Here is a 17,518-nt window from a genome sequence, read left to right as displayed (position 1 = left end):
TCCCACCAGAAACATAGTTGGAACTCCTTCCTAGTCCAACTAGCGGAAATGACACCTGTATAGTTAGTATTAGTAGTAATAATAGTACTAGTGCAACACATAGTCCTTGTACATATGATGTGTGGACATTATACTTTGATGGTTCTAATACACAGGAGAGCTCTGGAGCTAGTTGTGTTTAAATAGACATATGACAAAGGAAAAATCTGATTTGCAACCACTTGGAATTTGAGTGCACCAATAACACCACAAATTAAAGCACTCATCTTGGGTTTGCAAAGAGCCATCGACCTTAAGGTTGCGGTCCTCAAAGCAGTAGGTGACTCAGAAATTGTCGTACAACACGTACGTGATACTATACACTATGTGTCACCTAATCTAAAAGGGTATCAAGAGGTATGGCATTTAATTTCTTGTTTCCAAGATTTTAATTCTAGCATTTGCACCTAATGTTGCAAAGGAAACGCCGTAAGGCATAGTGTGTGGAAGAATATTGAAATGTGAATGGGCTTTTCTGAAAGCAAGGGTTGATGATAATGAGTTTGAATTGAGGAAGCCATGCCGAAAACCCTATTCGGGGGTTAAAGTGGCTATGAAATAGAATAAAAGTAGTCATAAATATCCATTGAACTTGTTTAGATACCTTAAAGATTGCCTAGTTGAAGGTGAAGTTAAACAAATGAATTCACGCGAACAACAACTAGGTATCCCTATCGATATACAAGGCCACCAGACATGCTTTGAAACACGGGGATAAAGAATGGGACCAGGTAAAACTTTCTATTTCCCTTTTCCTTTTAGTTTCATTGTTTAATATAGCCTCTCCTCTGGATATGTAGAGAAGTCTTATTCACTGAAATGCTATAAACCACCTTAACTCAGGGTTTCGGAATGCCAGACATGCTCTGAAACACGGGGATAAAGAATGGGACCAGGTAAAACTTTCTATTTCCCTTTTCCTTTTAGTTTCATTGTTTAATATAGCCTCTCCTCTGGATATGTAGAGAAGTCTTATTCACTGCAATGCTATAAACCACCTTAACTCAGGGTTTCGGAATGCCAGGGTCTTGGGCATTATGGGTTGCAACAGAGTTGTTTACAACGGTGGTCCCCTAATCCATAGTTTTTGTTGAATGTTGTTGAACAGATATACTTGGCAGATTATAATCATGACAAGGCAGAGCAGTCTGTTCTGTGGACCTTAAGTGCAGATGTTGGAAATAGGTATCAATGTCTGAGGCCTGTGAACAACATTAATTTGAATATGGATGCGAAAGCTGCAGATAGCCATGTTGGAGGAATACATGATGGAAATGAACTCATCCTCTTTGAGTGGAAGAAATAGAGCAACCATAAATGGAAGCTCCAGCCCATCTATTGTAAGAAATCTAACAATAACAAGTTGTCTTTCAAGCTCTTTATTGAAAGTAGCATCATTTCTGTAAGTTTATCAATAGAAAGGACGGAGGGTTCATGCTACTTGAAAGTTTATCATTTTTGACATTTTCTGTAAGTTTTTCTGGCATCATTTTCCACATTCTTTTGTTTGCAGGTTTGGGTGTTCATCATAAGTTTTCTTGGCCTTGCACCTCTTGCTGAACATATAGGCTTTGTCACCGAGTAAGTGAAAAATTGCATGGTATATGTACATAGGTTATGTGTAATCTATACCTTGTACTGCAATTGTTTATACACTTGGAATGGTCACTGCAGTGCAGTGACTTCATAAAATATTATGTTTGTTGGTTCTACAATCTGATGTTTTGTTGTAAATTGTTGCAGACAAATTGCATTCTACACTGGACCAACAAGTGAGATTCTTATATGTATATGGACTATGTACTCATATTTGTGGATACAAGATATGAGCTAATTGATATATATGAGAAAGTGTTTGACATTTCAAAGTAACTGATGCAAATATATTGTTAATTAATTCTCCTATAGTTGGCGGGCTGCTCAACGCCACATGTGGAAATGCAACAGAGATGCTCATTGCAGTGTTTGCACTTTACCATGGCAAGACCAATGTGGTCAAGTATTCTCTACTAGGCTCTGTGCTTTCCAACTTACTTTTTGTGCTTGGCACATCTCTCTTTTGTGGAGGAATTGCCAACATGAAAAAAGAACAACGGTTTGACAAGGCATGTGATATATTTTTAGTTTTTCTTTAACAACCTAGGCCACCAAAACAAGTCCGACCTGCTCATGATATTCATTCATTAGGGCCTAACCATGGGTGTTGTATTGCTATATGACGTAGGTTATTTCTGGAATCGACTCCAGTCTTCTCATGATGGCTTCACTATGTCTCATGCACCCTTGGCCCTTCAACAATCTATGGCATATAGTGAAGCAGCTGCATCAACATTACAACTGTCTAGAGTTAGCAGCATCATCATGCTGATAGCTTATGCTGCATATTTGTTCTTCCAATTAAGGACACAGACAATTGTTTGAAGAAGGCCCAGAAACAAAGGAGCTTTTTCTCTGAATCCTCAGCAGCAAGAATTCTTTGTCTTGGGTGGTTCCACTCCATCCCCATCTCCATATACATCCATAATATTAACTCTGTTGAGAGACAATTGAGACTTATAGGAATCTGAATTCAGCATTTTCTTGACCACAATTTGGAATGCAGGCAATACATTTGTATTATCCAGAGCCAATTCATAGTCAAATGAATCCATGCATGATTGACTACAAGCAATGGCTTATATAATCATGATCCAGTGTTTGAAGGCTGCCAATTTGACTCAGAGGAAGAGGTAAGTGACGCTCCAATGGTAATTGGGGATCTCCTTCTAGATTTGCATGACACTGGCTTGGAGCTTGCAGCTCTGGATGAATCTATGTCAAATGGCAAAATTTTGTATCGTCTCAGATCGAAACTAGAATGTGTCTTGGAAAGGAGAGGCAAAAATGGTGATTTTTGGCACTCTAAATTTCTCGATTTCTTAGTGGCATTGTCTGATAGACGGCGCGATCGTGTTGAAAAGTGGCTTCACTGCAACACTGCAAAATTTTCTGGGAATGCTGATGTACAAAAGTTGCAACTAGAGGCAATTTTATCACTTGCAGAACTGAAACAGGGACTCTCTGTATGTGTTTGTAAATGTTCTGTATGTTTTTGGCGATGTGTTCTAGAGAAGGGCCATTCCTCTGATCACTCTTGTATGGGTAACCATTGTTGCGATGAAAAGTGCACATATTGCTCTCTTGAATCACACCAAGGAAATGAATTGGAGGAATGCCGAAACTTGGCAGGTCATGATGGGAGTCATGATTGCAAAAAGAAAAATCATACATGTATGAAGCTCTGTTCTTTATTTGATAAATCATCTAATTGTAACAAATTTTGTTGCTTGAAGGTTGGCCATGAAGGTTACAAATTGCTACAAATTGGCAAATGCCTACAAATTGTTCATTCTAATAAAATGAAAAGTTATTTGCAGGTGGGATGTTGTCTTTTAACAAGTAGACTTCCAAGGATTGCCAAACTAAAGTCCCCATATGGATTATTAAGCAATGATGCATTTGAGATTAGGACAAATTCTATATCAGCATATTATTATACAACCTTAACTAATGCATTGACTAGCTTTTCCACTAGGCAATCAACTAGTGTAACGGATTTCACTTCGAGTGGATCTTTTCCAATATAATTGACTACAAGCAATGGCTTATCTAATCATTTGACTATGAATTCTCATGGTGAATCTAATACAAAAATTCCATCTATAAGGGACATTTGTCTTTTCCAATGGTTGACTAAGACAATTGAAGTTGTCAATGTTAATGTAGGTACGATAAATGACTCAAGAAAGACTTGATAGAAATAGTGTGTTAGTGTCGCTTTCATGGCATGTATCCTAAAGGAATTGATCTCAATAGACATTCAGATGCACAAGTTTAATCTAAATGGGAGAATGATATGACTAAAGAGTGCAATTACTTTGATGAAAATAAAAGTTGACTTAGTTCCCCAGGCATAAAGAAAGAATGTGATGAAATGTCTAATGGTCTACAAGACTAAATTTACCATCTGCATAAAGAAAGAATGTGATGAAATGTCTAATGGTCTACAAGACTAAATTTACCATCTACAAGTGTTATTGAGAAACATAAATTTACTTGTGACAAAAATCTTCTCTCAACAAGATCATATTCATATTGACTACATTGAAATCTTTGCACCTATTGCAAATATGAACTCTTATCTACTTATTCTTTCACACATTATTCATTCTGTATAAGAGTTATAACATACATCCTACTAAAGAAATCCTTTTACACTTTGAAGCAAGCCTCCATAGTGTGGTATAAGAAGATTGATTGATTATTAGTTTTGGTTTCAAGCATCATGAATTTGATTGTAGTGTTTATATTTTGCAAATGATGATACTTACATGTTGGTGACTTAATCATAAATGTGCAAGCGATAATACTTACATGTTGGTGACTTAATCATAAATTGAAGTAGTGTCAACCTAATTTTGGGTTTGAAAAAACAATAAATAGAGATATTTAGAATTACAAACCTGAGTGTGTTGTATTTTTCCTTATGGAAGCCAAGTTTTGCAAATGGATAACAATATATTTATTTACCTAAATATAAATCGCCATTCATTATACATGTTTAGGATGGAACAATATAAACCATTTTTGGCACCATATCAATCAAGAGAGAAATTGACTGAGTGTGCCTTTGAAAATTAATGGTACTCTCTACAAGAAGACTACTGGAGCCTCATTTACTTGATTCATAGCAGATTTGATATATTATTTGATGTTAGTGTGGTCTACAAATCCATGTAGGATATGAAAGAGAGCTGCTTAGAGGCCACAAAAAGGATTGTTTATGAAAGATACATATTAGCACAGTATGAAGTACTGCATTAAGAATATGAAACTAGTCAGTTACTTTGGTCTTGTAAGAAGCAGGCAGAACTATTGACCACTAAAATTGAATATAAGGGTGCATGTTGGTGGGTCGAGGTCTTTTGGCCATTTACGCATTGTTTATTTTTTATTTGAGTTACTTCGGCTCTGTTGTTTGGGTCTTTAGGACCCAGTTGGCGGGTTTTGTATTTTGGTGTGGCTTTTACCTAGGGCTAAAAGGTTTAGCCTGTGGTTGTTTGCATTTTATGTAATTTTACCCTTTGAACATTTTGAATAGAAGGCACGACTCTTGAAATAGCAAAAAAAAGATAAACACCATTACCTATGTATGTTCATGTAACACATTGTGTACAAACTTGGGGCCACAATAATGACATCATTTAAGTCCATTTTAGCTACATTTTTCCCTTGCAACCATATCCCATGTGCATACAAATTGCATGAATTGCACCATCTACTTCAATGTTTTAGTATAGTCAAACATATTTTGTAAGTGACCTTTAATTAATTAACTTGGTGATAGGATATTGGGTTTGCAATATCTAGGTTGATATTTCCATGTCAATAACATTTTTCCTTGTTGAAATTAGTATGCTTAAAATATAGTGAAATAATATCACATCTCAAAATCAACAATGTTTACTCTATGCAACATTAGGGTATGGCACAAGTCCATTAAGAAATTATTTGATGACAAGTTTATCGTTTCTCTCTAGTAATGGAGCTTTTTGACATCCATATTAATTATCTTAATTAATTCACACTTACATTCATCACTACCCGAAAATTATGTGTAGTGATTCAACCTAGACATTAGTTAGAAAAAGTTACATCCTTATGTAGAAGTTAAAAAAGAATCACAAGCATGCATTTAATTTTCCATGTTAATCAATCAAGGGAACTTCACTTCTATGCTTTGTCAACCTAAAACCTAATTAAATATTATATCGTGTATTCTTAATCACGGAAGACTCAACCTTCAATATATTCTACCATCAATCCAACCCAAGTGATGGCACACAATCCCTTGAGTTCCCAATATTGTATGTGCACTTGCCTAGCCTAGTAGCATTTCCATGTGTGATGCAACTATAGGAATTGAGAAACCTCATCGTAATTTAGTTCATGTAACACATGCATTTCATTTTTTTTCTTACATCACAAGGTTGGAAAATTCTTTCAACGCCTATCTACATTATCCTCGTCATTCATATAAGTTGTTTGTGTTAAGGCAACCAATGTAACACAAAATGAAAACTTTGTCATACAATCTATGTTTAAGTGTTAAAACTAAAAGGTATGCATGTGTCTCCCACACACTTGGAGATGATACAACGCATAGCAACCTCCCATGAAATAACAACATAAATCTTATAAATCAGACAGAGAAAATCAACATTGCCACGAAATACCTGAAGTATCATCATCGCCGTTACTTCATAAAAAGTGCCAAACATAATACAAAGAACAATAGCACAAACAAGCACCACACACATTTGTAATAAACTTTTATTATTATGGGCTGATAAAGAAACAGAGGATACAGAGCTACACAGAGGCCAACCCCCAGTCAAGTCGATCACAAACAATGAACTATGATCATCCAGAGGCCAACTCCATTGAATTTGCTATACAATTATTTACATATTTTACATCATCAATACAACGGTATAAGAAGTGCAAGTGATCAGAAGTGCCAGTGGATTCAAATGATTTAAGAAAGAAGGGGGAAGCATTGTATTAGCTGATCCAGCGAAAACATACCACTGACCAGGAATCTCTAAACAGAAAGGTGGGGTGCAGTTCCTATTCGATGAAGGAAAGCAAAAAATACCAGCAATTTCCCCAAATTGTCACCTCATGTTGTACCAATCTCCTACCAAATCACACTCCTTTCAAATTCAGATGTTCAGCAAGAAGTCCAGAATCCAACGCCTTCTCCATTAGTCTGCCCAGTTCTTACAGATAAACTTGGGATCGTGCCTTCTACTTTTCAAAGGAAACCTCCAGTGGCTAAAAGGAGTATTTTACTTCCTACAAGGCCAAGAAGTGCTAAGAATCTATGTCAAGCACTAGAATCTATGTTAACACTGTGATTCATCAATGGTCTTTACCTGTGTAGTTTGAAGAGTTGTCATTTTGTAGAACAAAGACTATTTATCAGCTTGTAATTTGTACAACTTGTATAAGCAATTCTAGATTAGGTGGATTTAGTTCCTTTCTCCTACCACCACTGTAATTAGTGTTGTCTTCTTTCAGATCTACCAATTTTGCACACTTCTCTATGATGAGGTCAATTTCGCAATTCCTGGGTCATCAAATGACAGGGCCATGTTCGGCCAGTGTGGTGAATAGTTCTCCATTGCTGGTCTTCTATTCGATGATCAACAAATCATATTTGGAAAATCCCAGTGGTATTGTGCTTTCCAGATCCTGGCATTGCTGTACCCAATTTCTGTCTTTAGCAAGGTAATTGTCACAGTGGAAAACAGATGAACGACGATGGTTTTTAGAGAACCATCGTCCATACATACAACCTTCAAAGGCAATTACTTAATTCCATTGCAAGAGGCCCAAAATACAACATCTAAGAATAGGATTTTATCAATCCAAGACTGTAGAGAAAACACTCTGACTTTGATTTGAAGAGATCACCAAGGGAGAATCGGATGGCAGGTTCCCTTGGAGGAGATTTTGTATGCATACAGTCGTCTTTTACTTGCAAGATTGTTAGTCCAATTTCTTGGCGAACAACTTCTACTGTCTTGGCATCAACGGGGTTTCCAGCTGTATCAGTCACATAGAACACATCAGCTACCTTATCACCCCGCGTTGACACCTCTGCTTTTGTAACTGACATCCCATTTTCTCTAAATATGTGAGTCACCTCCGACAGAAGCCCAACATGGTCGTTGGTGCAGAGTTCTAGTCACATACCCTGAATTCATAAAATATCATCAACAAAACTCACACTAAGTTGACTAAAATTTAAAAAGGATCAAATTTGAATGCACCGGGAATCCCAAGTCTTAGGGTTTTGAATAAATTTCCACCATGGATTCGATCCTTGGACTCATACCTCTGATGTTCTTCGTCTAATGGCAGCCTCCAAACACTGAATCACACGTTGCTTCTCTGCTTCTGAATACACGGGGCAACCATCAGTATGCCTGATGTAGTACTCCTGTATCACAAAAGGGAAGAACGGAAATAAATACCCCAACTCTTCTTTAACCTAATTTAGATTCAATATTAATCCCATTAGGGATGTGATCTGAAACCACCTATACCTGGTTTAACAAAATCAAATTAGGAAATAAACATTTGAAAAAAAACAAAGATCCTATGAAAAATCAAGTCCCTTGTAGTTGCTGGAGCGATACCTGAAAAGTTTGTGGGCCTTGAGAGTCTATAGTGGCATGAAAGACAACATACTCCATATCTGTCAAGCTGCAAACATTATCAAAGAGAAGCTTAGGTCTGTCTTTACACTGAACAGTCACCACAGAATACCCCCTCTCCAAACAGTTGTCAACAGTCACAAGAGGCTTGGCGTTGTCGTTGTCGAAGTATCTAAGATAGGTCCCCAAGCTTTGCAAGTCAAAGTATCTAAGATAGGTCCCCAAGCTTTGCAAATCAAAGTATCTGAGATGAAGATCCAAATGCATTTAAGATGATTAACGTTGATTGTTTTCCTATTTTAGATGAGTTACTTTTAATTTTAAGCCATGTATAAATCATACCGATTGTCTTATCATTAAAATTATTTAGTTATCCATTTTATGTCAGGCAATGCTTACTTGTACTTCAACACTGTAAAGATATCTTTGAACACAACATTTTCTTGAAATTCATTATTCTTCGTTCCTGTAAGTCCACAGCTCTCTAACAACCATTACCATTGACTTGAGGACATTTAAAGGACATTGTGATATACTTAAAACCCTAGTTTTAAAAATAAGACATAAATTCCTTGAGAATTCACTTTCTTTAGATCCTTTGAAAGCTCATTTTCCATAGGAGTTCACGATTTGTTGTTAACTATCCTCGGCTGCACTTGGAGATGATACAGCGCATAGCAACCTCCCGTGAAATAACAACAGAAATCTTATAAATCAGACAAAGCAAATCAACATTGCCACGAAATACCTGAAGTATCATCATCGCCGTTACTTCATAAAAAGTGCCAAACATAATACAAAGAACAATAGCACAAACAAGCACCACACACATTTGTAATAAACTTTTATTATTATGGGCTGATAAAGAAACAAAGGATACAGAGCTATACAGAGGCCAACCCCCAGTCAAGTCGATCACAAACAATGAACTATGATCATCCAGAGGCCAACTCCATTGAATTTGCTATACAATTATTTACATATTTTACATCATCAATACAACGGTATAAGAAGTGCAAGTGATCAGAAGTGCCAGTGGATTCAAATGATTTAAGAAAGAAGGGGGAAGCACTGTATTAGTTGATCCAGCGAAAACATACCACTGACCAAGAATCTCTAAACATAAAGGTGGGGTGCAGTTCCTATTCGATGAAGGAAAGCAAAAAATACCAGCAATTGCCCCAAATTGTCACCTCGTGTTGTACCAATCTCCTACCAAATCACACTCCTTTCAAATTCAGATGTTCAGCAAGAAGTCCAGAATCCAACGCCTTCTCCTTCAGTCTGCCCAATTCTTGCAGATAGACTTGGGATCGTGCCTTCTACTTTTCAAAGGAAACCTCCAGTGGCTAAAAGGAGTCTTTTACTTCCTACAAGGCCAAGAAGTGCTAAGAATCTATGTCAAGCACTAGAATCTATGTTAACACTGTGATTCATCAATGGTCTTTACCTGTGTAGTTTGAAGAGTTGTCATTCTGTAGAACAAAGACTATTTATCAGCTTGTAATTTGTACAACTTGTATAAGCAATTCTAGATTAGGTGGATTTAGTTCCTTTCTCCTACCACCACTGTAATTAGTGTTGTCCACTGTAATTAGTGTTGTCTTCTTTCAGATCTACCAATTTTGCACACTTCTCTATGATGAGGTCAATTTCGCAATTCCTGGGTCATCAAATGACAGGGCCATGTTCGGCCAGTGTGGTGAATAGTTCTCCATTGCTGGTCTTCTGTTCAATGATCAACAAATCATATTTGGCAAATCCCAGTGGTATTGTGCTTTCTAGATCCTGGCATTGTTGTACCCAATTTCTGTCTTTAGCAAGGTAATTGTCACAGTGTAAAACAGATGAACGAGGATGGTTTTTAGAGAACCATCGTCCATACATACAACCTTCAAAGGCAATTACTTAATTCCATTGCAAGAGGCCCAAAATACAACATCTAAGAATAGGATTTTATCAATCCAAGACTGTAGAGAAAACACTCTGACTTTGATTTGAAGAGATCACCAAGGGAGAATCGGATGGCAGGTTCCCTTGGAGGAGGGTTGGTTTTTAGAGAACCATCGTCCATACATACAACCTTCAAAGGCAACTACTTAATTCCATTGCAAGAGGCCCAAAATACAACATCTAAGAATAGGATTTTATCAATCCAAGACTGTAGAGAAAACGCTCTGACTTTGATTTGAAGAGATCACCAAGGGAGAATCGGATGGCAGGTTCCCTTGGAGGAGATTTTGTATGCATACAGTCGTCTTTTACTTGCAAGATTGTTAGTCCAATTTCTTGGCAAACAGCTTCTACTGTCTTGGCATCAACGGGGTTTCCAGCTGTATCAGTCACATAGAACACATCAGCTACCTTATCACCCCGCGTTGACACCTCTGCTTTTGTAACTGACATCCCATTTTCTCTAAATATGAGAGTCACCTCCGACAGAAGCCCAACACGGTCGTTGGTGCAGAGTTCCAGTCGCATACCTTGAATTCATAAAATATCATCAACAAAACTCACACTAAGCTGACTAAAATTTAAAAAGGATCAAATTTGAATGCACCGAGAATCCCAAGTCTTAGGGTTTTGAATAAATTTCCACCATGGATTCGATCCTTGGACTCATACCTCTGATGTTCTTCGTCTAATGGAAGCCTCCAAACACTGAATCACACGCTGCTTCTCTGCTTCTGAATACACGGGGCAACCATCAGTATGCCTAATGTAGTACTCCTGTATCACAAAAGAGAAGAACGGAAATAAATACCCCAACTCTTCTTTAACCTAATTTAGATTCAATATTAATCCCATTAGGGATGTGATCTGAAACCACCTATACCTGGTTTAACAAAATCAAATTAGGAAATAAACATTTGAAAAAAAACAAAGATCCTATGAAAAATCAAGTCCCTTGTAGTTGCTGGAGCTATACTTGAAAAGTTTGTGGGCCTTGAGAGTCTATAGTGGCATGAAAGACAACATACTCCATATCTGTCAAGCTGCAAACAATATCAAAGAGAAGCTTAGGTCTGTCTTTACACTGAACAGTCACCACAGAATACCCCCTCTCCAAACAGTTGTCAATAGTCACAAGAGGCTTGGCGTTGTCGTTGTCCTTGAGAGAAAGAGATGCCCTGTCTCCAGTTCCATCGAGTTTATCATAGTAACGGTCAGCAAACATCAATTGATAAAGCCGCCTTTCTGTGTGAGTGAATCCCATTGACACCACCGTTTTAGCTTCTCTGTGTTAATTCAATTGTCGTATGTTCAACGGCTGCATCTAGACCTACTGGTTTTCCAAACAAAGGCACTACGCAAGGGTTTGTTGCCAACCTCTGCAATACAACGCATGGATGATTCAGAGGGATCCAAAGCGGCCTGGAGGGATCCAAAGCGGCCTGGAGGGATCCAGGGGAGGCAAGTCCTGACGCCCACCTGGAGAACACCACTGGAGAAACCCTACCTTTGGATTGGCGATTGGCACCCCGCGCTCTTCATTACCTGGACCGTCTCAGTGACTATTTTGATCGACGGTTCACGTGTTTGTAATCGTCTAACATCTAATCGTACGGTGTCAAAGGAGGACACGTAGGCAAAAATGGGGATGGATTCCAGAGGGAAACGCCTTACGGCGTAATTATTTATGTTCCTAGAATGCGTAACGCAACTGTAGATGCATTAGCAAATGTTGTTTCTAGGTTGTCACGGCTTAGTGACAATTTTTTTGTAGAGATTATTTATAGACCATATGTCCCTGGCATATAGCTAACTTACACATTTTTAATGATGACCAATAGATATTGTTCTTTATGGCGAATGTTTATGTATTCAAGGACGCAAGTATCGACGAAAATGAGCACGAGAAAGTGTTGCAAGATGCAACCCATGCAAACAAGGAAAACCCCATGCCAAAGGGTGTGGTATCACTTGAGAAGTTGTATGACATGCAAAATTGCTTCCGTGGGCCAGCGAATGCAAAAACCCATAGGTCAACATTATCGTACAAGCAAATAAATCTTGGAACAGAGAAAGATCTTATATTTTTCAATCTCGGTAATTGATGTACACCACAGGCGCAATAAGTTTTCATCCGCTTGTTTAAGTAGTACCAAGATGTTTTCACGTGGACATATGACGAGCTTAAAACATATGACACATGAATAATCCAACATGTTATTCCAATCAAAAAGGGGCCAAACATTTCCAACACAAGTTGTGAAAGGTACATCCAATGCTTGAGCCTATGATTCAAAAGGAGTTTAGGAAATTGTTAGAGCCTGACAGAGTCAAAACTACATTTCGCGTGAAGTGGGGCACGTTCGTATTTAGAATAATCCCATTTGGGTTAGTTAATGTCGGCGCGACATTTCAATGCGCCATAGGCATCGCAATTCGTAGACTCATCGAACAGAGCATAGTGGTCTATATTGACAATGTCATGGTGTTTTCTAAGAAGAGATCTGACCACTTGTGCCATTTGAACAAAAATTTTGAGCGATGTTGCAAATACAGGATATCTCTTAATCCCAAAAAGATCATTTTTGCAATGTCCGAGGGTAATTGTTACAAAACATTTTGTCACTATCCCTGTACTCCCCGTTCCATGATCCTGGAGGACCTCTACAGTGAACCCTACATGTTTTCCCATCATGAAGAAACTCCCATTATGTCCCTCTTCATGAGCAGAACAATTCCCTTTTGCATAATTTCCCAAAAATCGTCTGTTTTTCCCACTTTACAAGACCGACGCTAATGACCCGTGTCCTCCTTGTGCCGATATGCAAGGATTACAACTGTCCCTAGCGCTGATCGAAGTGACTAAGCCTTGTTCTAGTCGCGTCGATCCTCTTTTGGAAAGTTTTTTAAATAAGGGGTCGAAGCTTCCAGCTCTAAGAGCTTCGTAACGGAAGTCTGGTAAGTGGTTAGGCTGGATGGAGTCGAGGAGATTAGTTTGGGATCCTTTCCCCTATTAGGATGGAACTACCTCAAGAGATAAGACCTTCTCCCATGAGAAGAGGAACCATCTCCCTTCCATCCATGCTATATAAACCTCCCTTTTTCCCAAGCACAAGCTAGTTCTAATTAGGCTCTGGTTAAAGTTTTGATTGTGAAGTAATCAACAAGTTATTCATAGTTGTAGCTCTCTAGTTGTGTGTGAGGGAGAAGTGTGAATTTGGTTTAGTGTGAAGACTAAAGGGAAGAGCCTTAAAACTACCATTGTTGAGGCCATCATGGAATGCTAACAGAAGTGTGTGGGAACCCGGATTTGTTGGAGGAGAACAACAATGTCAAGACAACGGTTGTAATCTCTTCTTGATTTAATATATATGCAACTATCAATTGATTTCCTACATAATATGTCATCTCACATGTTTATGGCTTAATGTTTCTTGACTTGTTAAGTAGGTTGAATACAATTTGTCTATTATCACGGTTGTTGTTTGCTGTTGTTTACTTGTTTCAGGTGCTCGAAGAAGGAAACAGGAGATAGTTGGAGCGAGCAAGCAAGGTCATCACCAAACGGGATAAGCGTACTAAGAGGTAGGCCCTCTTAATTGGTTCTAACCTAAGGAAATCTTCCATATAATGTCTTGTTTGTGGCTAGACCTGCTATCGGGCTAGAGGAATTGTTTGTGTCCGCACTTAGAATTTTACTTCACCACAAATTGGCGACTCCACTGGGGAACCAATCCTTCTATTTGTTTGCTTGGAATTTCATGGTTTTGTGTGAACTTTTCTAGTTTCGCCATTTCCCTTTAGTTCGGTCTGCTTTGCTTTGTTTGCTGCCCTGGATCTGAAATTCACAATAGCAATTTTGGTCTCAACTTTTGAAATTTTTTATTTTTTTCTTTGCATCCTCGCTCAGCGTGCTTATTTCGCTGACAGTCGTGCCGATCAACACGATATGCTCAGAAACAGTCACGTCAACCCCCTTCTGGCACTTGTTGTCAGTTAGGCAGTTGCGCTGATGCCTGTAAGTGAAGATTAGGGTTCACCCCAGATCTTGGCCAGTGTATCTTGCTCTCCTGATTTCTGCCTCGTGGCTCGTTTAGACTATGTTCTCCTTGAATGGAAAGCTACATTTCACTTGGTTTATTTGCTTGTTGATTTGCCTTCTTTTCACTTGATTTCTTGGGTCATTGGATGGTTTGTGGCCCTAGGGCGTCTAGGTTGTCATCCATTCAGCTAATTGTGAACTCAGTGAGTCAAGTTGTTGGTGCATTTACTCCTTGCATTTCATTTATAGTCCTCTTATTGCTTTGGTCTCCATTACACAAGTTTGAAAAGTTTCGTTTGCTTGTCTAAACGTCTCTTTTCCGGCATAGATCACATTGTTTGTCTTGTTTTTGGTAGAGTCATTGCGTCATTAGTTTGAAAGAGATTCTCTTTTTGTGTTTTTCATTTGCTTGAGAATCGATTGTCTCGAAACTTTTTCATTGAAGTGTTTTATGAGAAATTCATTTTTTCATTTCATGAAAAGTACATAATTCTAGTTTGTTGTGTCAATATGTTACGTTAGTAAGCATCATTGAAGACTAGGATTGCATTCGCATTTGAAAAGAAAAAAGAATTCTCTTTACTTTTGAAAGGACTGTTTGGAGTGTACTTGTTAGGAAACTAGGAATTGGAATGAATTTTTCATTAGTTTATTTTTTCGAAAAGTGAAGTAGTGAAAAATCATTTTGCTTTCGGTTGCTTGGTTGTTTGCATTTGATTGTGTTTTCTACCCTCTCTAGTGTAGAAAATTCATCGAATTGAAAGGGTCTTGTCTCATTTAGCTGCATTTAGGGCTTTTCAAGTCACATCGCTAAGGCCTGAAAACCGAGACATAATTCAAGATAAACTTTAAAATGAACTCAATTAACCTAAGGCACATTTGAAACCTAATGATCACATCTAGAAGGTCTAGGCTAGAGACGTGTTCTGGTGTCTTTAAACCTAGCAGTTGTCGTTAGCTTCGGCACTAGACAGTGCTAGTACAGACTTATGCTCCTTGTATCATCGAGTATATAAGGGAGACCCCTCTAGGCTGCAATCCTTTATCCATAGGAAGCCGATTCTACCGCCTTGCAAACGTGATACACTGAACACAACATTTAGGGAGATTCTCTTCCCGTACTTCTCGATTCACCGGGAGGTATTATACAGTTCACGATTGCCTGGTAATCCTTTTACCTAGATCATCCGGAGTAGTCATTTGATCTTTTTGACTCATTAAACTTAAAAGATCATTCGAGCGCTTATCCTTTCGAGCTCATTTCCAATCGAAAGTGATAGAGTCATCTTTGCTTCTTTCTTGACTCTTGAAACATGAAAGAGCACCAGTTTATTTATGCGTCTTAAAAAATTGTTGCCCACAATCTTATCACATCCTGTTTTTTATCACATCCTGTTTCTAGACCAAATTGTGAGTTTTTCTTAAAGTACATTTTAAAGCCTTGAAATTTATCTCTCTTTTCCTGTTAACTAAGACAAGGTCATCGTGGCTGAACCATCTGGTTCACCTAGTTCCTCTTCCTCTCCTCCATCTAAAAGATTGTCTAAGGAGCCTTTTCTTGAATTACTAGAGTCACTCGAGGACCAAGGTGTTGAACTTGGAATCGTTCTGAGTATTCAACCTTTGTCATCTCGTCCTCCACCTACTTCAGATACTGGGTCACCTTCTGATATTGGCCCGGAATCTCTGGACAATCCCGTCCAGACTCTTAAGAGTTCACCGACTACTGAAGGTCAGCTTGGACTGGTTATATATCCTTTGAATCCTTTGTTCGACCCTGTTGTGATATCATCGCAGTGTCCATACAGTCCGTATGATCAGCCGAGTGTTCCTTTGGAATTATCCCCTCGTACATCTTTGGTCGTTCGTCATTGCTTGTTCCCAACTATGGAACCCAAAGCCGACACTCCAGTTACCTTTCCGGATCAATTGGAAGTTTCTACTCCACACACTGTCGAAGAGGAAGAACATAAATTTCCTCTTGAAGGTTTCCCCTATACGGGGATCATTCCCATCAGTGTGTATTGCGATTTGCCTCCTAATTATTTGACTTTAGCACAATTGGTCTCAGGTACACCTAGTGCCTCATCAATTTATCACAACTCTGTTTGGGTGTCTGGTGCTATGCCTACCACAGGTTTGTTTATTCAAAACCTGACCTCCCAACAAATGATGATTTCTACAGTTACCTCAGTCCCAGTACAACCCACCATTCCGAACCCTCTTGTCTCGTTCGTCCAAGTCACCCGACCGGTTTAACCGACGGTCTCGAGGCATGTTGTTATCAGTTCTTCGACCCCTCCAGTAAGTGGACAAGCTGTGCCATCGCCTGGGGGGTAGAATCTAAGTGTTTCTATGGTGTCAAGCACAACCAATGTGAGTAGCTCACAGGCTCCCATGGTTGGGATGAACTAACCTTCTTCTGGTGCTATTCAAAACCCTACTGGTCCTGCTGGATCGAGAAATGTCTAGTACCAATAGGTCCAAAATCTCGTTGATCCGTCTAGGTCAATCAATTTCTAGTATCAACAGCCTTATGAGGCTCAGATTCAGTACCAAGCTCCTTATGTTCCATATGGTTCCCAAGGAATGGTCAATTCGCCTTACGCCCTTCAGCCTGGATAGTATGTTCAGCCGGGTCTGTCCATTTTTCCTGGTGGCTATGGCTAGATATAGTTCGGAAATTTCCAAGGTCTTAATCTAGGAACTGTTCCAGTACCCTTGCAGTAGCAAGGACAGCCTTTGTAAAAACAAGGGAACCTTTGTCGCAGCAAGGGACGTCCACACAACAGTAGGGACGTCCGCATAACAACAGGGGTAAATGATGTTGCAGCAAGGAAAACTGCAACAACCACAGGGGCAACCCTCACAACAGTTGCATCAAACCATGCATGCGCAAATTCAATATGCTCCACAAACCTCCCAACCTATGTCTTCGCAAGGCCAACCTCTGCAGCTGCAGGGACAACCTTTGCAGCCGCAAGGTCAATCCTTGCAGCAGTAGAGCCAACCTGGGCAACAACAACCCTTATATACATATCAACAGGGTCAACCCTTGCAAGGACAAGGTCAGGGTCAAGTCCTGCAACAGCAGGCCCAAAATCCTAATGTCCAAGGGCAATAAGTTCCAAATCCTTTTTTTCAAGGGCAACAGGTCCAAAATCCCTATGTCCAAGGATAGAAAGCGCATAATCCTTATGTCCAAGGATAGCATGTCCAA

At 39.0% G+C, this 17,518-nt stretch overlaps 3 protein-coding genes and 1 pseudogene across 3 annotated transcripts in view; 2 read left to right on the top strand and 2 right to left on the bottom strand.

Moving 5' to 3' along the window:
* The first annotated feature begins 1,473 nt into the window (after nucleotides 1-1,473).
* LOC149167071 (vacuolar cation/proton exchanger 1-like) lies at nucleotides 1,474-2,295 on the top strand. Its single transcript, XM_089430352.1, has 4 exons — nucleotides 1,474-1,509; nucleotides 1,553-1,620; nucleotides 1,783-1,811; nucleotides 1,948-2,295. The coding sequence occupies exons 1-4, from the start codon at nucleotides 1,474-1,476 to the stop codon at nucleotides 2,172-2,174; spliced, it is 360 nt and encodes a 119-aa protein (XP_089286478.1). The 3' UTR covers nucleotides 2,175-2,295.
* Nucleotides 2,296-6,879: 4,584 nt separating this feature from the next.
* Nucleotides 6,880-8,631, bottom strand: LOC149167070 (ACT domain-containing protein ACR4-like). Its single transcript, XM_089431457.1, has 3 exons — nucleotides 8,286-8,631; nucleotides 7,982-8,086; nucleotides 6,880-7,840 (listed from the first exon to the last, which is right to left on the bottom strand). Exons 1-3 carry the CDS (start codon nucleotides 8,568-8,570, stop codon nucleotides 7,832-7,834), a joined length of 399 nt encoding a protein of 132 aa, XP_089287583.1. The 5' UTR covers nucleotides 8,571-8,631; the 3' UTR covers nucleotides 6,880-7,831.
* Nucleotides 8,632-10,436: 1,805 nt separating this feature from the next.
* LOC149167069 (ACT domain-containing protein ACR4 pseudogene) lies at nucleotides 10,437-11,520 on the bottom strand (annotated as a pseudogene).
* A 589-nt stretch (nucleotides 11,521-12,109) lies between these two features.
* Nucleotides 12,110-17,518, top strand: part of LOC149167068 (auxin-induced protein 5NG4-like) — a 46,417-nt gene continuing 41,008 nt past the window's right edge. Inside the window, exon 1 of the mRNA XM_089430351.1 lies at nucleotides 12,110-12,353. Coding sequence (XP_089286477.1) covers nucleotides 12,110-12,353 — 244 coding nt within the window. The remainder of the gene's footprint in view (nucleotides 12,354-17,518) is intronic.

The sequence above is a fragment of the Pinus tabuliformis genome, chromosome 5_1 (assembly GCF_031772625.1).
Source record: "Pinus tabuliformis cultivar Carrire ecotype Pingquan chromosome 5_1, CPIR1, whole genome shotgun sequence".
In the NCBI taxonomy this organism is placed as follows: domain Eukaryota; kingdom Viridiplantae; phylum Streptophyta; class Pinopsida; order Pinales; family Pinaceae; genus Pinus; species Pinus tabuliformis.
Note: the sequence above shows the minus strand (reverse complement) of the source record. Positions and strands in the feature narration are given on the sequence as shown.